Source organism: Meles meles, chromosome 6 (assembly GCF_922984935.1).
Source record: "Meles meles chromosome 6, mMelMel3.1 paternal haplotype, whole genome shotgun sequence".
NCBI classification, from domain to species: Eukaryota; Metazoa; Chordata; class Mammalia; order Carnivora; family Mustelidae; genus Meles; species Meles meles.
The window spans coordinates 142,161,248-142,181,110 of record NC_060071.1 but is presented as its reverse complement, the minus strand read 5'-3'; the positions used below and the strand labels follow the sequence as shown (position 1 = coordinate 142,181,110).

Here is a 19,863-nt window from a genome sequence, read left to right as displayed (position 1 = left end):
TTAGATTGATTTATTTAAGTCATCTCTACACCCAACATGGGGCTCAGACTCACAACCCTGAGATCGAGAGTCGTGTGGCCCATCAGCTGAGCCAGCCAGGTGCCCCCAGAATCACTTCTATCTAAACTGTTGTCATCCTACAAGTTATCCTCAGTAGGAAAGCTTGTTTTCCAATTCTAAATGTAATAAATTGTTCAAATTGTAGGAAATTTTAGAATGCAGAAGAGTTTTAAGAAGAAGGAAATCGCTCACGGCAGTAATCCACTCCCATCCTCAATTTTGGGCTGAATCTTCTCTCCATTCCTCCTTTTCTTCTTTAGTTTTTAACTTGATTTAATCATGGTCTTCCTGTAAATAAAAATGCTCTACTTTTTTTTTTCGTTGTATGCCATACCGTAACCATTTTTGTTCATTATAAGCTGTCATCATTTTTAATGGCTCAGTTGAATTGTATCATGTAAAATGAACCACAGTCCACCACACCATCCCCTCATTTGGTGTTAGACATGGGGCATTTTTTGCTGTTTATAGATGGTAATGATGAGAGCGTTTCTGTATGAGGGTTTTTGTGTATGTGTGTATATTACTATTTTAAGATAGATTAATGTGCAAGAATTGTAAATTAGTGAGAGATAAAACTGTCCGGGAGCAGGAATTCCTGTCCTCTTCCAGGTCCTGTCACTGGGCTGAGGCTCAAACTGGCTAAAAGAGATTAACAGGAGAAAATCAAATGTAATAGCGTACGTACAGGGAAACCATGCAGTCGTGGACATTCCAAAGATGGGCGGGCATGGCGAGAGGTCTGTAGGTCATCCAGAACTAAGGGGAAGGGCAAAGGGTCTGGGACTGCAGAGGAGAGGAAAGCACTTCAAGGGGCCATAAGGAGAAGAGCAGATGTTTGGTAATTAGATGTTTGCTCTGCCTTACAGATGGGTTGATCTCTGCTAATAGCTCTTATTCCGGGAAAGACCCTTGATTTAGATTCTTTTATGTGCTTAATGGAAGGGCAGAAGTTTCTTTTGAGCCCACCGGGCCTCCTTGCCTTCAGCTCAAAAGAATCTCTGTGCCGAAGTGGCCCATCATGGGGGCGGCCTATCCTTGGCCCCTACCTAACAATCAAAAGTAAACATGGAAGTATTTCTCTTGAACTGTGTATTTCATTTTCTGAAGATGCCGGTGCTTATATTTTTGAAATTATTACCCCTTTTCTCTTTGGTCTTTCGATCTTTTGTTCCACCTTAGTCTTTCATAATCTATATTTACCAAATGGTAGTTGAGAAATCCTTGAAATACTTTATTTTATATACCATGGGTATTTTGTTATTTCCTATCTTTTGGGGTATTTTTATATTCTCAGACTTTAACCATTTGATGATGATTTCTTGCCCGTTGTGTAGCATTTCATTGTGTAAGAAACGGCTAAGTGAAGTCGTGTTTTCAGTGATGTTTGTGGAGCCAGACAGAAGTAGCGTATAGTGTGCTTTGCTTTTTGCTTTTAAAGAGAACGAGGGGACACAAAGCTATTTAATTTTATTTCACACTGTTTACTGAATTTTGTGACTTAAATGTTTGATTTTCATGCTACTGTAAATTCATGATGACTAGGTAGTTCGTGGTTTGTGGTTTTCAGGTTCATCTGGTTAAAAATACTGTATAAAATCTTGTATACTTTAAATGTATATGATAATGTGTTTCCTATGCCAAATCTTAGGATTATTAGGGTATTTTAGATTTTCTCTAAGAAGTTTCTTAAAGTCTTAGGAATTGCCTGAAAACAAAGGTTCTAGATAGAGGTGGGAATGTGGTTTTGTAGATAGTACCATACATTGAACTTTTTCTGTGTTGGGGGAACGTCTTTCTACCAAGCAAGACATACATGATCTTACTGAGTTCTCTTGATCGCCGGGGGGTTATTTAACAGGCAAGGAGATAAGCTTGATAAGGGCTTGATTAGCCCTTGTCTTGACACTGGACCCCTTGCCTGCTTTCAGATGATTTTAAAATGAAAGATACTTTAAAAAAAAAAAAAAAAAAAAGGTTTGCTTTCCAGATCCCCGGTGGTCTTGCTCTGTGCCCCTCATCCATGGCGGGCCTCTGTGAGGGGTGACTGTATGACAGAGTCCTAAGGGATGAGGACATCACCTCGGCTTCGGAAGGTAAAAACAGCTGAGATTCCTCCTGCTCCAACTTTCAGTTTAGAAAAGGAAGGCTGGTGGGAGTGATTTTTAAACAACTTGGATCCTTTCTGTGTGCAGATTCCTTTTTAATGTAGTTAAGTGTTTGCACACGTAGCTCCATCTTCGTTTTAAAAGCTCGTCTCCCTCCTGTAGCTGGGCAGCATATTCTAAGATTTCTCCAATATTCAAATTCCAAGAAACGGAAATTTGTTATTTGGCATGGATTTTATTTGAGGATATATTTTATGTCCTTTTTTTTTTTTTTTTTTTTAAGGCCAGTCTTGAGGAAATAGAATTAAAAACAGAATATCCTCCCTACCCCAGAAAACCTATGCGCAGAGGTAGAGGGAAGAAAGCAGTCCTGTTACTGGGTAAGCGCTAAACCAGAGTGCGATGTGCATCACAAGCTGCCCACCGAGGAGACTCGGAAGACAGACAGAAACCCACTCTTTTGTATAGCTAATTGGTTAGACACTTGACACCCACGTTTTTCAAGGCAGAATTGCTCATTTCCTCGCATCTTTATGACTGGAGGTGAGTCAAGTGACAAATTAGGCCCATCTCTTCCTAGGAAACTGGCAGATTGGGGTATTGTCTTTCTCGATGATTCTGTTTCAGGGATGGCTTTCAGGTCCTTAGGGAGACGTTCCTGAGATGTGACACGGGCAAGAGGCACTTATATTTGGAGAAGATTGAGAAATTGTGAACAAAAGGAAGGGGGAAGGAGGCTTTTCCCTTTATTATTGCCTGGGAGAATCAAGTCTCTTATTTTTAATTTGCCTTTATGCCAGTAATTATATTAACCTGTTTGTATGTATAGCTAAGGATTCCCTTCGTGACTTTAGGGTTGGTTGGTTAAAATAATGCCCTAGATCTCCATAGCATATTTGTTACTAGGACCTCTAAAGGCTTTTCAAACATTTCTTACTTTTATTTGTAAGCTTACAGAAGTACTTTCGACATTGTTTTAATGTCATGGTGTTACTGGGTGTGTGTGTGTGTGTGTGTGGGTGTGTGTGGGTGTGTGTGGGTGTGTGGTTCACAACACGGGACTTTATGGTAGTCCTGCTTGGGCTTCATGAGAGTAGGAAGGAAACCTGGACAGCGATACTTGTAAAGTTAACAGTATCAGCATCTGTGACACGTTGTAATAAAACGACTAAGTTGGGAGTTTTGTTGCCAGTTTTGGAAATGTGTACCAAGAAGCTCTGGATGCTTTTAGATTTAAGATTAAGCAGGGTTAAGCTGTCTGTTGTTACAAGCCTTTGTCTGAAGGGCTACAGCCGCATACCGGATTTAGATGCTAATGTGGGTGAAGTCTGTTGGTTTGTACTAAAACTTGGCTGAGTGTCTGGGATGTGGCACGTCTTTTTCAGTCATCTTAAAGGGGCTTATCAGACAGGAGTTTGCATGTCTGTAATCTAAGTTAGGATCATCAGTTAAAATGACAGAACTTGGCCTATTGGTTCTGTTTCATGAGCACATGAAATAAGTTGTCCTTGTACTTGGTGTGTTAACTTTCTGATGTATCTCTGTACAGAGTGGTCTGGGGAAATAATTTGGATAACTCAAGCAGTACTTTTGTAGTCGTGGAATTGCATTGACGATTAAAGGAATATCAGTGTTCTTATTTTAGTTATGGTATTTCTAGAAAAGACAGGAACGTGGATTAGAACAGTGTAGGGCAGGACACATCAGGCCTTGTTGGTGTCTTGAGTTTGCATCTGCCTAGGTGGCAGCGTAGAGTGGAATTAAGCCTCCAAGTCTGGAGGGAACTTCAGAAAGGCAGACTGACCAGAAGAGGGAAGATCTGTTCCCGTGGAACATGGTACTGACTTACACAGGGTTCAGGGAAGCTGGACTTTACTGGGGGGAAATGTAGTGTACTTCCAAGAATTCTCCCTTATATCTCACAGGATTGTGCAAACAACTTTCAAACATTTTCATTTGTATTAGAACATAAATACGAATTTTAAAGGCAGCTCTTTGAGGCATGTACTGTTTTCTTGACACTTTCAGTAGAAAAATGAGTTATCGGGAATCCTATTCTGATAAGTTAAATGTGAAAATTTTGTCAAATAGGAATATTCTTAAAGTTGGTTTTTAAAATGAGTTCTATGTTCTAAAATACTCTCTCTGATTGCTTTTAGGTTACCTAGGGTATGAATTAATACAGACTTGGAAACTGAAAGAACTTAGAATCAGCATTTTGAGGTAAATATGTACATACTAAAATAGTGCTAAGGTTTCCCCATTCTGCTTTGTTAACCTTCTAGCAAATCAAACTTGTCTCTGAAGCGAGAAAGTGTAACCAGAGCATGTCCACGTCCTCGCGCGGACTAGACGAGACGGACACGCGTGTGACGGCTGCTCTCCCCGAGCTGCTGGTAGCGAAACTGTCCAGGGTGTTGAGCACAAGCCCAAGTGGGGGTCACAGCTGACCGGATCAGCACCTGGTGACTCAGTTAAGCTTTCTGGCTCAGGGCTTCACGCTTCCCTTCTCTCTGAACTGTAGTCCCTGAGGAGAACCACACTACATTTGTATGCATTTATAACAGTATTGTTGAGGTGTGTTCTGCATTCTTTTATTCGCGAATGCATTCTACATGTAAAAGAGGCCGTGGTGTGGGTTCCACCGTGGCATTTTTAATTCCATCTTGAGACACTGAAATAACTGACCAGTTGCGTCCGTGTATCGAGTGATTGGGATTTCTCTGCGGAGTGCCTCTCCTGGTGATCTTTATTTCTTTCGTATGTGTGAATTTAGGAAGTAACACATGCTTGTCTTCTTTTTTCCCCCATTGTCCCCGGCACTATCTTTAGATTTCCCCATATCCATTTGGAAATCTTTTCTTGGACTTGCCTCCAGCTTTTTCTCTCCCCCAGATCTCTGGGAATTAGGCGTCCCCTCGTTCTGTGTTTTAGAGAGCAACAACCCAAATGTCTTTTGTGTAAAATTTAATACAAAATAATGGTCTTTTATTTAACTCCTCATGCCAATAGGGCTATCTTGTAAGATGTGTTTGTATTCTTGTTTAAGCGCAGGAATCTTACATTTGGCTATTTTTGCATTTATTTTTAGAGCAGAAGCTTGGGCATGCTGTGATTTTCCAATAAACCGCAATCACAATGTCAAAGTGCAGTTCAGACAACAGCAACACAGAGATCTCAAACATTAACACGGTAAATCTGTGATTTATCATATGCGGAAGGAGGAAGAGTGTTTATTCATGTGTTTTGCTCCGTAATTTCTGAGTGAATAATACATGGAAATGATGAAACAGCCTCACCGATCTCACGAATGTAGATTGGCCAGAAAGTTAAAATCTGTGATTGAAAAACAGTCGGGAGGAGTTGTCTCTTGGCTCTGTGAAAGCCGCCCACCCGATAGTGAGTTCATCTGCGAGACTGCAGGACTTCGGCTGACCAGCGGGGATTCAGAACTTCTCATTAAGACTGAGTTAAGGAAAAAAAAATCTATTTAAACATGTCAAAGAAAATAAAAATTGGCAAAATTGTACATTTTTCTGTTTTCACATTATTGGATAACCTTCTCAATTTTTTCATCATGGATTTGTGTTTTCTAAATAGGAAGTGTGTCTCTGGGGCCAGCCACTATATATGAAACGAATGAGGATTAACTTAGCGGTTATGACATTATGGAGAAGGTCACTGAGGGTTCAGTCGCTGTCCTCCACCTCCGTGCAGGTCCTCTCCTGCCCATCACCCCCCCCCCCCGCCCCGCCCTCTAGTTGGGGAGGGCATAGCTTTCCAAAACATAGAGAACTGGCTTTTGAACTGTGACCAGTTCACAGTTGTTGGGTGACACTCATGAATCTCTTGTTGAGTTCATCAGATACTTACGTAAACACACGTACAGCATGTTGTAGCAGGAGATTGAAGAGCTGTAGACAATGAGATGCGCAGGTAGCACGTGTGCCGGTGAAGGATAAGGCGTGTACTCGTGTGTCTCTGTGCATGTATGTGCAAGATGATAAAATCTGAAAGGCAGACAGAAGCTCTTGGAAGCTTTTTTCCCCCCAAGATCTTATTTATTTGAGAGAGAGAATGAGCAGGGGGAGAGGCAGAGAGAGAAGCAGGCTACCCTGCTGAGCAGGGAGCCGGACATGGGGCTCGATCCCAGGACCCTGAGATCATGACCTGAGCCGAAGGCAGCTGCTCAGCTGACCCAGTCCCCCTCCCCGCCCTCTGATTGGAAGGTTTTTATGACACTTTCCATTCTACAAAGTTGCCCTGCTTGTTTGCCATGTTCTGGGTTTGGTTGGATACAGTGGGGATGACCCAAGTCATCCCCATGAGACCTACAGCTCCTGTATGCAAGGAAATCCCAGTCCAGCCGGTCATTTTTGTTTATTGGCTTTTAAAAAGTCTTTATTTGGAAATAACTTCAAACGTGCGGGCCAAGTGACAAGAGTAAGCATAGGACAAAGAACATGTGCTCTCCCCATTTGCTTTGCACACTTCTCTGTGTGTGTGCGGTTTCTTTTTCTGACCCATCTGAGAGTGAGTTGCATACCTCTCATGGCGCTTTACCTCGAGGTGCTTTGGGGTGTATTTCTTAGGAATAAGGATACTTTCTTAAACAGCCATAGTGCAGTTATCGGCTTCGCTGACCTGAACAGTTTCATCAGGGGCTTTGTGACGCCCTTGATGGCGTCCTGTAGTACAGGACCTCAGAGATCGCTCACTGCATTTAGCCGTGGTGCCTCTTTGTAGTCTTCTTTAATTTGGAGGATTTCTGTAGTTTTTCTTTATATTTTACTCCTTTTTGAAGTCTACAGATTCTCTTTAAAAAAAAATGGACTATTTTTTAAATAGTCTTTCTTAGACTGCCTCTCTGGAGTAATTAGTTATTATCACCGCTGTTACCCTGTGAGAAGAAGTGGTGACGGCGGGGACAGTGGCGGGAGGAGGGGTGCTGCGGGTTCCTGGCTGTGTGTGGTGTTTGGAGGTGGAGGAAGAGGGATTTGGGGATTTGCATTGCTGCCTTCTTCCTATTTTATTCTCGCCAGCTGCCGGGATTTAGCCTTATTCCTGACACCTTTTGCCATGTTTTAGATGGTCTTGGATTAGCATTTGGCTTGGACGAAAAGTGAGCGGGTCAGGCTTGAGCATAAATCATTCCAGACAGTGGGCAGCCTGTCGCAACGAAGATGTGGAGAGGTATCACCAGGATGGAGGTCAGGTGGGAAGTGCCCGCCGTGTTGGCTGTGGGCCTCCAGAATGACCTGCTGCGTCTCCGGAGGGCAGGTGTGGTGGGTTTAACTTCGGGTTCTGTGCAGCCATGTGGAGTAAAAAGCTTGACTGATGAACCTGATGAACCTCACTGCTCCTTAATACCCACTTGGGTGTGTCTGTCCTCACGAGCCGCGTAGGAATTGACATTGGTTTGAACAACCATGAGCTGGCGGGCGCGACCAGTGGGCCTGAGGAGTTGAGCTAAGTGAAGGCCAAGTGTGGGGTCAAAAGATGGCTCTTGGGCTTTGGTTGAGTAGAGAAAGAGCATGTTGTGTCCCCGGGAGAATGGTAGTTGTCAGAGTGGACTCCGGAATCCTTGGCTTGCCGTCTGCCTCTGAGAAGGGTGACGAGGACGGTTGTGCTGTCTGGTCCGGTGGCACCTGCCCCGTGGAGGTCCCGGGCCGTCGCAGCCCTGTGCCCCCTGCTACTGGGCTTGGGATCGCGCTGCTGTTAGCTGGGTGCCGAGTTGTCAGCAGAGCTAATCCCTGGAATCAGACGTGGTATCGTGCCTGTGCCTGGAAGAGACTACACTCGAGAGTCCTTGTTAGATCAGGTGGGAGAGCTCGTCACTCTGCTGAAATGCACTCTGTCACGTTGTGCATTTCATGTGTCAGGAGAGTCAGAGGTTCGTATCAAGGAACAGAGTGGGCTTCTTTCTTTCCGGTTTCGCAGATGGTAATAATGAGCACTCCGAAGCAGGATGAGGGTGAAAACTTCCTTGAGGGGCAAGTAAATTCTGCTGGCAGTAAGAAAGCTGATGGACTTTCATGGTGAGGTTTGAGACCTTAACCCTCTATGTGCAGGTTAGGAGTTTTAAGAAGACTCCTGTTTAGTCTGTCATTTTACAGAATCAAATTTCTTGTTGGGAAAGCGTGCGTGAAACACAGAAAAGTGCTTACGTACCATGAAAAACTCACAGAATGGTGCACTGGCTTTAATTTATCTAGGACATGTGTAATTTTAAAGGTACATATTTAAAGAGTTGGTCAGTTGTGCCATTGTGATAGGCTGTCAATCGAGAAAAAGACCTTGTGTGTTTATGGGCTATTGATAAAACGATAAAATGTTGGCAGGCTTTTGAATCTTTCTTATGTGCAGGCACAGCGGGCAGTGATAAGTGCCCTCCATCCATTATCTCACAAGTTTATCAATAATGGCATCAAAGAATTGACAAAGAATGTTTGAAATGTATTTAAGTGCCTATCGACTGTGCTTTGTATGTACGTATATGTTTAAAAAGGCATCATGTTCATATTGTCTTTAAAGCTGTATGAGAAAAGGCATAGTTCTCTTCACTAAATATAGACATGGATTTTCTTCGTGGGTTCAAAGGATTCCGTTGTGTAACTGTACCATAATTTACACAGCTCGCGTTTTTGTTCATGCGTTCGAAAGGTGTTTCTTGCTTTTGAGGAATAATGCAGCAATATATACTTGTGTATTTTTGCCTTTGTGTAGTCGCCTAGTTCTTTCAGATAAGTTTCTAGATGTAGAATTGCCGGGTTGGAGAGTGTGGAACACTTGACTTTTTAAAATGATCCTCTTAGATCAAGAAAAAACGAAAACAATTATAGGAAAAGTGTGAAAGGGTCCATAGGAATGATATGCTGATGTTTCTCTTGTCTCTGTGCTTTCTTTTGTTCTTAACCCTGCATGGTGGTGTAATGGTCTTCTTTTTCCCTTTTGTAGTAAGCTGTGCTAGAGCAGAAGGCAATGAAAGAAGCACTGGATGAGTGAAAAGCCCTGCTTTGCAGCCCCTCAGCATGGCAGGCCTGCAGCTCATGACCCCTGCCTCCTCACCAATGGGTCCTTTCTTTGGACTGCCATGGCAACAAGAAGCAATTCATGATAACATTTACACGCCAAGAAAATATCAGGTACTAATGAGAACACTAATACTGGAGCATTTTCACTAAAATGGAATAAATTAGCATATCGTTGACACGACTTATGTAAAACCCTTTTACCTTTTCAAGCTCTCCTCTTCTGATTAATTTTCTCATTCCAGATACTTTTGTTCTTAATAGTCCTTTTCTTTTCTAACAGCTGCCGGGTAATTGATTTGATAGTTTTATTTGTGAACATCCTTATTTTTTTTTCCCTCTGAAAACCTCCCCGCTCCTTAATACGCACTTGGGTGTGTCTGTCCTCACGAGCTGCGTAGGAATTGACATTGGTTTGAACAACCATGAGCTGGCGGGACCCCGGTTACTGTAAACTCAGTCATTCAGATTCTTCTTGAGAAGTTTTCTGTCCCCCCGAAAAAATAATTTTTAAATTGTGAATGTCCTTCCACGCATGTTTACTCGACACAGCTGCAGAGTCACAGGCATTTTCTTTTTTAAAGCTTTTATTTATTTATTTGACAGAGAGAGAAATCACAAGTAGGCAGAGAGGCAGGCAGAGAGAGAGGAGGAAGCAGACTCCCTGCTGAGCAGAGAGCCCGATGCGGGACTCGACTCCAGGACCCTGAGATCATGACCTGAGCCGAAGGCAGAGGCTTTAGCCCACTGAGCCACGCAGGCACCCCACAGTCACGGGCCTGTGATGATTCTTACGTACAGATACAGAAGGTCTGTTTCTTGGCAGATTCATCAGAGGGAGATTGTAGAAAACAGTGACATTTCCTGGATTAAAAGAAAATCCGATTTTCTCAACCTTGTACTTCGGTAAGAAGTGTGTAATCTTTTTTCCCCCACTGTATTTCTAGGTTGAACTGCTTGAAGCAGCTCTGGATCATAATACCATAGTCTGTTTAAACACTGGCTCAGGGAAGACGTTTATCGCAGTACTACTCACTAAAGAGCTGTCCTATCAGATCAGGGGAGACTTCAACAGAAATGGAAAAAGGACGGTGTTTTTGGTCAACTCTGGTAATAAAAAAATTATTTCATGAAATTGCGTGGAGGAAATTGCATGAGAGTTTATGGCGAAGTCCATTTTCTCTGTGGGCATTCAGTTAGATTATTGAAAGTATAGAGAGTTCGAGAAATAATGTCTTTGTTGAAATTGTGGTAGCAGAGACATCATTTTGATTTTTTTCTTAACTTTGTAGCAGGCCTCTTTGTTTTTAAGTGTTAGCATTTTATTCTAGGGGGTTAGACTTCAGCTTTTTCCTTAAATGTAATTGTGTTATTTTTTTTTTTTTTTAATTTTTATTTATTTGACAGACAGAAATCACAAGTAGGCAGAGAGGCAGGCAGAGAGAGAGGGGAAAGGCAGGCTCCCTGATGGGCAGAGAGCCCGATGCGGGGCTTGATCCCAGGACCCTGAGATCATGACCTGAGCTGAAGGCAGAGGCTTTAACCCACTGAGCCACCCAGGCACCCCATTAAATGTAATTGCATTTAATTCTGATTCTGCATTCTTTGCTTGAGTGACTTTCTAGAACATCATCGAATCTAAGCCGTGGCAGTTATTTTTGCTCTTGATGTTTTAGCTTTGCAAAGTATGTCAAAGGGTGCTTGATGATGAGATCAGTAACTTTTTGATTTATGACTTTGCTATGCCAGTTATGGAAGGGAAGTTAGATGCTTCTTAAGAGTTAGATATTCAGTAAGACTTTATGATACTGGTTTGTGTGGGTTTGGGCTTATATATTACTAGTATCATTGTGAACCTAAGCTTCTCGTAGGGCACGAATATTACCCTGCTGCTGCTCTCCTTTTTTTTTTTTAAAGATTGTTTCGGTGTATGATGTTCTCATGTACTTTAAACATATATTTCTTAGTGAAATACATTTCTTATTTCTTAGTGAAACGATCCGATTTTACTGAAGAAAACAGGAGGGGTAGATCTGGAATAATTACTATTCTAGCCTGGAAGTTATATTCTTGGTTTGGGGAAAAATCAGCCATAAATAAGGAAGGTGGTAAAAGGTTCTCTGAAGGGAATGACAGAGTGTGGGGTCTTGAATCTAGATCTAGTGAGTGCGTTCTGGAGGATGAACTTGGAAACAGGATTTTAAATTGGCTATCTGAAAAATTGGGGGTTAGCTGTGATATTTGGTTCTAAAGATTTCCTTAGCTGTCTTAATCACTGGTAGCCTGGAGAGCCTACTAGATAGGATTGGTCATATTTACATGAAATACTATGTTTGTCGTCAGCAAACCAGGTTGCTCAACAAGTGTCAGCTGTCAGAACGCATTCAGATCTCAAGGTTGGGGAATACTCCAACCTAGAAGTAAACGCATCTTGGACAAAAGAGAAATGGAACCAAGAGTTTGCTAAGCACCAGGTAAGACTCCTAGAGAAATTTCACTTTTCAGATCCCTGCAGATCCTTGGCTTCGTTCGTTGAGAGTCACCTGTAACCTCGAAAACTCTACTTTCCTGTACCGCCCTGTACTTTGTCAGCCTAAAATCTGGCCCTTGCATCCTCTTCGTCTTACTCCATAGAAGAGAATCAGCTCCATGCTGTGATTTACTTGTTCGAAAAAAATGCAATTTCTGGTGATCTCTTTCCCACTTGTAGATAACCTGCTTTTCAGAAAATTTATGCTTGAGTTGAGGATCTTGAAACTGGAGGCATTTCTTGGTTGAGATCTCTGGGTCTTTGAGAGACTTCCTCTAAGTGACCCGTTTCTGTGGAGGCGCACGAGTTGAGGGACTCTTGGGTGTCGCTGGGTGACGTGGTTAAGAGGAGCTTCCTCACCAGCTGGAAGCTGTCCACGAGGACGAGTGTGTCTCCCCTGTGGGGCTGAGTCCTCATCGATAAAACGGTTAAATGTCCGCACAGTGATGAGTGACGACACTATAAAAGAATATTGAGTCTGCACCTTCATCCGGAAAATCCTCTCCGTTTAATGGGAAAAAAGAGGAAAACATGGTGAATTGTTTTGTGAGTTGATTAAACTGATAGGTCCCATCAGTCAAAATATGGCTGTCAGACCCTGAAAACCTGAAGTAGACTTAGTAGAGTTACCATTAACAATGTGGTCTCTGTTATCAAGGATTTTTTTTTCTCATCATCTCTTCCTGTATTTTCATAATTCTGCTTCTTGGCTCCAGAGTGTAAGCCTCCATACGTTTAGATTTTGTTTTAATTTTGACTAATGAATTTCTTAATTCTCACCCACAATATAAGGTTTCCGTAATCTGGTTTAGTCTAAGTGTATCCAGGCAGGTGAAGGGCACATTTTTATACTGATGCCATTTTCTTGTAGGTTCTCGTTATGACTTGCTCTGTCGCCTTGAATGTTTTGAAAAGTGGTTACTTATCACTGTCAGACATTAACCTTTTGGTGTTTGATGAGTGTCATCTTGCAATTCTAGACCACCCCTACCGAGAAATTATGAAGGTAAAATTTTAGATTGTATCAGTCTTAAGTCAAATTACTGAGCTTAAGGAGTGTTTTTATATATCAAAAGCAGTAATACTAGTTACCAAATTGGGGAACTTGGTTCCATATATATGAATGAATGAATGTTAAATTAATTTTTACTTAAATCTATGATAATGAAATATCCTAAGTAACGTACAATAAATCGAAATCTAGAAGAAAATTTTTAAAACTATATAAAGTACATGATCTGTGATAAATTAATGATCTGATCTCTCATAGCATATTTAAATGAGCCTTTTTGACAAGCAGGTCTTTTAAACAAGCTACAATAACTCCGTAAGTCATGTTTTTAGTATCCGTCCATCTTCTCGACCTGTGTTAACGCAGCAGCGTCTCCTGTTCCGGCCTTGCAGAACGAATTACTGACTGTCAGTATCTTTTGTTGTGTTAGCTCTGTGAACATTGTCCGTCGTGTCCTCGTATTTTGGGACTGACTGCTTCCATTTTAAATGGGAAATGCGATCCTGAGGAATTAGAAGAAAAGATTCAGAAACTGGAGAAAATTCTGAAGAGTAATGCTGAAACCGCAACGGACCTGGTGGTCTTGGACAGGTAGGCGCTGGGGCTCGGTGGCCTTCCCGTGGCCAGCACCCAGCTCGGCCCTCGTCCCTCCTGTAGGCTCTCCTGGCCGGCGCCCGCTCAGATGAATGAAGCGAGCAAGTTGGAGAGTTCTGTCAGGGTGGTTGCCCGCGAGGGCAAGGATCTAACCTTGTGTTCACAGAGACCAGTGGATGGAGGGGTTTCTTCACTCCGAGGGAAGGTTGTAGAAGCGTGGGTCCCGACTGTTTGTGGCCATTGACGGGGACCCGCAACTCAGACAGGACTTTGGTGTTCTTTTCTGTCCACGTGTGCTTGGTTGTTCCCACCTAAGTGTCCCACGGGATCCTTTGAAAGAGCACTCATTTATTGGCAGAATTCAGTACTTTACAGTATGTTTTAAAATGATTGGAAACACCCTGTAGTGTGGAAAATGGGTGTGAGTGTCTGAGAAAGCTGTGTGTGCTTTCCAGGTTCGTGTCTTTGAGAAGGTGGCTGTTTCCAGTTTCAGTAGAATCTGCACACACGTGCACATTGATTTGAGTTGGTGGAAGGGAGCCTAAAGTAGTTCGGTTTTTAAATAATTCAGTTCATAGGCAAGTATCCTTATTAGATATGGTCTTCAGCAGGGCTAAAGATTATCCGGTGGTGGCTCTTAGAACAGTTGCAACTAGAGGAGCTGATTTCTGAGGATGTGGACTTAACTCAGTTGGGCTTTGAAGCTTTGAAGCCGCTAACTGGAGGCCAGTAACCGAAGCCACTTAGGGGGCATCATGTGGTCTCCCAGACCCTGGAAAATGGCACGGACAGCGGTTTCAGGGGATTCTTTGATAATCAGTCTCATTAAAAATGGCGATGTGCCTGCCATTTAATAGAAGCTTGGGGAAAGTTCTCTTTGTAGAATGAGATGAAAAAGGAAGGTTTCAGCTTCATGGAACTTCAGGATTCACACGCCATAGGACATACAAATCTCAGCACCTTTCGGACATGTTGTTTTTGACGTCTTGAGCCTAAATGATCTGAGGAGGAAGTAAAAGGCTTTTACTTCTGCTTTTATCTGCCCTGATTTAGATTGGCGGGCTTGTACACTTGAAGTGTTCGGAAGTAGATATGGTAGAGCGTTTAAGTAGAACTGTTAAGTGATCTGTTGAATCTGATACTTCCTAGTTTTCTAAGCGTGACCCCCCGGTTAAGTATAAATGCTGACTGAAAATAATGAGAACTGTAGTAGTTAAGTTTGTCTTTATCAATCATTATTAGTGCTTTTAGACTACTATGTTCTGTTCTGGTTGTCATATTTTATGAAAGGCATAAGAGATCCAAGGATGATACCATAACTGGTTGAAAATTAGGTGAGCTCTCCTTACGACGATACCTTAAAAACACATTAAAACAAAACTGACATTTGCAAATGCCAAAAATTTCAAGTAGTGTGGAAGTGGATAGATTTAATGATAACAACCTTCCCTCTAGGATCTGCCCCCTCATCCCTGTTTCTGCTTCCAAGAAGTAATCATTGTGTTGTTTGAGTTTCGTGATGCCCAAGAAGGCAGAAGTTGAAAGTCTAAACCTAAAAACCGAAACAGAAACCCTGAGAGAATAAGGTAATGATAAGATCCACAGAAGTCTCTGAATGTCAGACTTAGGCAGTCGTTCCTGAGCCCTTCCAAGTGAGCACAGGTGCAGATAAAAGTGAGTACCCCATTAGGAAGACCTCTGCGAGCCTGCCCATGATCGCAAGGCGTAGACACGTCATAATGGATCGTCGTGCTATAGTGAGTTTCTGGTGCCAGTGACCACTTCTGTTTCCCCTGTTAAAGATACACTTCTCAGCCGTGTGAGATTGTGGTAGACTGTGGGCCATTTACGGATAGAAGTGGCCTCTACGGCAGACTGCTGGTGGAGCTAGAGGAAGCACTTAACTTCATCAACGACTGTAACATATCTGTGCATTCAAAGGAAAGAGATTCTACTTTAATTTCTAAGCAGGTAAGCACATACAAGTGAGCAGAGAAAGCAAAATAAAAGGCTTTTGTTTATTTTATTTTATTTTTTAAGTTTGTTTATTTGACAGAGAGAGACACAACAAGAGAGGGAACACAAACAGGAGGAGTGGGAGACGGGGAAGCAGTCTCCCTGCTGAGCAGGGAGCTTGATGCGGGGCTCGATCCCAGGACCCCGGGATCATGACCCGAACTGAAGGCAGATGCTTAACGACTGAGCCACCCAGGCACCCCTCTGTTTATTTTTAATATCGAAACGAAAACATGTTTCTGATGAGGCTATTAAGTATGTTTTAGTTTAAGGCCTTATCTCTTTGAACATTTCTCATTGAACAAAGCATATTGGGTTGAGTTTATGGTTATTTAACAGATAATTAAATGTAGACCTCCCTGACTTAAGGGATGGATTGGGGTTCATGTCCTGAGTCAGTCCCTGCTGAGAGCTCGGACTGAGCGAATATGCCGTGTGTAACGGGGAGGAGTCTGTCCTTCCTGAGCGGCCCGGCTTCTGGAGGAGGTCCCTTAGATCAGTGGTCCTGAGTGTGGCCTCCAAAGCTGCCGTGTGCCTGTTCCCCCTGGAACTTGTTTGAATAGCAGATTGGGGTCCCATCCTTCACCTGCTAAAGCCCTGGTGGAGGGGTGCAGCTTTCTGAGAGTTGGCAAGTACTCCAGTTACCCCGATGCCTTAAAATTTGAGACCCACCATCCGAGGACTTTGCAGCCATTTGTGAATAAGGCTGTTGAATCTGAGTCTCCCTTTCTTTCCTGCTGATTTGCTCTGGAGGAGCAATGCCTAGACTCTTCTCGATCCTTGATTGCTCATTAAGTCTGTGTTCCACCGGGTTTGTCTTTTACTTGCCTGCGGAGCTGACAGTTCCCCGGTTACAGCCTGGCTGTGGACTTACTTTCTGCTCGGAGCTAGACTTGTAAGATGTAGCACGCCACGTGTAAGGTGCAAGGATACCTACAGTAAAATATCATGATACCTAAATGAAATCACTTCTTTGATACCTAAAATAAAATTGCTCTGCTACATAATTCCTTGCATATTTACCTGGAAGTAAATTTCTCATTTCTACTTGTAACTAGTGACAGACCTGAAATTAAATTTTATTAACCTTATACACGTGCATCTTTTATTTTCTATTATTATTTTTTCTGGGGAAAGCAAAAGGATGGTTCTGGGCACACACACACACATACATATACACGTATGCATGTATATATATATGAAAAAGTAGAGATTGAAAGACCACTGGCTATTACCCGCCCCTGACTTGAGGAATTGACCTCAGTGTTTATGCTAGCGGGGAACATTTATTGGAAGAAAACTTAAATCCCAGTTACACCTCATATGAAAATGCTACCCGATTACTGTTTAGCATTTGGCTCTTTACTTTTTTTGTAGATCCTCTCAGACTGTCGTGCAGTGTTGGTGGTTCTGGGCCCCTGGTGTGCAGATAAAGTCGCTGGAATGATGGTAAGAGAATTGCAGAAATACATCAAGCACGAGCAAGAGGAGCTGCACAGGAAATTTCTCTTGTTTACAGACACCTTCCTAAGGAAAATACACGCTCTGTGTGAAGAGCACTTCTCTCCTGCCTCACTTGACCTGAAATTTGTGACTCCTAAAGTAATAAAACTCCTTGAAATCTTACGCAAATATAAACCATACGAGCGGCAGCAGTTTGAAAGTGTTGAGTGGTATAATAATAGGAATCAGGATAATTATGTGTCTTGGAGTGATTCTGAGGATGATGATGAGGATGAAGAAATTGAAGAAAAGGAAAAGCCGGAGACAAATTTTCCTTCTCCGTTTACCAATATTTTATGCGGAATAATTTTTGTGGAAAGAAGATACACAGCTGTTGTCTTAAACAGGTAAATCTCTTAAGATTAACGAACATCCTTTCCCGTAGTAGAATAGGGCAGCATTTGGTTTCGTGAAGTGGTGTGCTGTAATAATAGCTTTGAACCTGGCAGAAGGCTTAGGTGAGTGTCCTCTGTTCGGCACCACTGTAATTCATGCGTCACGCTGTGCAGGAATCTTCAGGGAGGACGTTTGTGGGACTGAAGCTTTCCCGAAAGGCTAGATTTGATGGGACCTGGGATTTTTTTTTTTTCCTTAAAGGTGGATAATCTATTCTAATCCATTTAAAATAGAGGGTAAGTGCAGAAAGATGAAGTTATATTAAGGGAAAGCAATTTTTGTTTTGTTTTGCATTTTTTTTTAAATTCAATTCAGATGTGGTTCATCTGTGACTGTGTGTTAGGCATAGTGTTGAGCCATTTCACACCAAGCTTTCTCCTTCAGGTAATCTTAGGATAGATTTTACGTAGGAATTATTGTGGCTGTCTTTGTTGTTGTTGTTAACTTTTTTTTATCTTGACCAATATCGATTCAGGTTTTGCAAGTCTGAAGGGGGAAAAGTTCAGAACAGTTGGGTTTGCATTTTGGGTTGGTTCATAGACTGTGTATTAAAATTTTCTGAATCAGAAGAAAATAAGGTTAGGGAAGAATTCAGAGAATATTGGCAAAAGAGGACGGTTCCTCCAAGTTAGGCTGTGGATTCCCATGTCCACCTGTTTCTTCAGTAGACGTTGATTTTTCCAGAACACAGACCCGGCCAAAGAGCTATACTCCAGATTTGTGTCACATGGTCAGGGAATGCCTGGTTCTTCTGGTGTGTGTACAGATGCTGTGGTATATAAGGCCACAAAGGGTCCTCAGTTTGTACTTCAGACAATGATCTGTTTCTCTGTGAGATCCATTAATTGGCCAGAGTTGATCTCTAAGCACCAGTTGTACACAGAGTCATCTCTGAGGAGAAATTCAGCTTTGGTTCCTGTGGTAATTTGGGATTTTTTTTTTTTCTTTTCCCAAACTGCTTCTGACTGTTTGGGGGCTTTGAAAACTTACTGGAGTAATGAGAAATTGGACTCTGGGGTAGTCATCTGGCAGTTTTTAGTCTGGTAATTTTCATAGTCATTGGGCCTGATCCCTATGATGAATACAAAGTAAAATGACTTTAGGTAGTGAATTACATTGGAATCAGAAGTTTAAGGTTAGAAAGGGACTCATTGACTATCTAATCCAGCCCACTTATTTTTATAAAAAAAAGAGAAAGGGCCTCAGGAGGAAAAGTGATTTGCTCTGAGTGAAATTGCTAGGCAGTGGCAGAGACAATTCTAGAATCCTGATATCCTGCATCCTAGTTTCCAGGTCCTTCTGCAGTCATAATGCCCCTGGGCACCAGAGAACACTAAAAATCTGTGTGGAAGACAGCCAGGAGACAGACCAGGGAGAGCCTGACCGTCAGGATTATTTCTTAGAATGGGGGAAAAGACATTTCAGGGGTCAGAGAAGTTTAATATCAGCACAGTTCCCAGCCTCGTTATAGACATGCTCCCTGCCCCCATACAGAATGGTTTAAGAATCAAATACATCTCACGGTGCTTAGAAAGAAGAAATGGTGTATTAACTTCTTTTCCGTCTTCTGTACATGCATTCTTAAATGAAGAGATGTGCCGGTTTTCATGGCACGAATATTAGCCTGAAATCTTTATCAAAAATCAATCAGTTATTTCCTGTTGACTTTGAGGATCAGATTAATTGTGATCAACTTTCATAAAATGGGGCTGGAATTTAGTGTTGGATGATGAATCAAGAGCGGTTTGAGGGTTGACTTTATGGGCAGCTAATTAAATATACAATAGAAGTCTTGTTCCAGTAGACTTTTTAATAAGCTTAGAAAAACTTCCTGAAATCCAGAGTCTTTCCTTCCATCAGTTTAATAGGAGGAAAAACCCTCAGTGAACAGTTTCATGGGAATCTGAGCTATTGTGATACATGGGCAGTTTTGTCCTTTTCTAATTAAAAAAATAAATCATAGCTACTTCTGTAAATAATGTAGCTATGTGTACAGTCTTGTGTTTATAGTTTTCCTTTTTGCCTTATGTATGTAGGGCTTTATGGTTTATAACTTACCTTTTGATTCCTTTTTAAGTCTTACAACACTCCATGAGGGAAGAAGGCGCATGTTTTCACTCGATTATAGACGTGGAAGCCAAGACTCAGTTGGTGACCCGCCCCAAATCGCACAGATATCAAGAGGCAGAAAAGGGTTTCTGGTCTCCTAAGTCTGGTGCTCTTTCCACTGTGTGCGAGTGACGAGCCTGGGTTCAGCACCTCTGTCTACCCATCCCCCTCTGTTTGCCTCCTAACTTTGTTTACAGAAAAGTTGCAGAGTAGAGAGCTCCACTACCGACCCGACGGGGTTTCCTCCACCTGTTGTTAACATCGTGTGTCCTCCGCTGCAACCGGGAGACTGACTTCAGTGTATCCCTGTTAACCAGACTTCAGGCTGGTTTGGCACATATCCGTTTTCCCCTTATGTCGTCCTCTTAATCCCGGGTGTCCTGTTGCGTCTTGTGGTTGCGTGTCTCTAGTCTCCTCTGGTTTTCTGTGTTTTCTGGTTTTCCTTGGCTTTGATGCCCTCCACGGTTTTGAGGCGTACTGGTCGGGTGTTCTGTAGAACGGTTC

At 42.4% G+C, this 19,863-nt stretch overlaps 1 protein-coding gene across 4 annotated transcripts in view; it reads left to right on the top strand.

Annotated features, from left to right (window-relative positions):
- The window catches only part of DICER1 (dicer 1, ribonuclease III), a 73,030-nt gene that overhangs the window by 18,481 nt on the left and 34,686 nt on the right, over positions 1 to 19,863 (top strand). For 2 of the 4 annotated variants that reach the window (XM_046007666.1, XM_046007664.1), the window contains exons 2-10: positions 4,328 to 4,391; positions 5,260 to 5,360; positions 9,126 to 9,313; positions 10,147 to 10,309; positions 11,543 to 11,673; positions 12,601 to 12,735; positions 13,172 to 13,332; positions 15,138 to 15,306; positions 16,729 to 17,201. In XM_046007666.1, the coding sequence (XP_045863622.1) occupies positions 9,200 to 9,313; positions 10,147 to 10,309; positions 11,543 to 11,673; positions 12,601 to 12,735; positions 13,172 to 13,332; positions 15,138 to 15,306; positions 16,729 to 17,201 (1,346 nt within the window). In that variant the 5' untranslated portion in view covers positions 4,328 to 4,391; positions 5,260 to 5,360; positions 9,126 to 9,199. Of the gene's footprint in view, positions 1 to 2,451; positions 2,712 to 4,327; positions 4,392 to 5,259; positions 5,361 to 9,125; positions 9,314 to 10,146; positions 10,310 to 11,542; positions 11,674 to 12,600; positions 12,736 to 13,171; positions 13,333 to 15,137; positions 15,307 to 16,728; positions 17,202 to 19,863 lie in introns of all 4 variants that reach the window. The other 2 variants (XM_046007665.1, XM_046007667.1) reach the window with 2 other exon arrangements.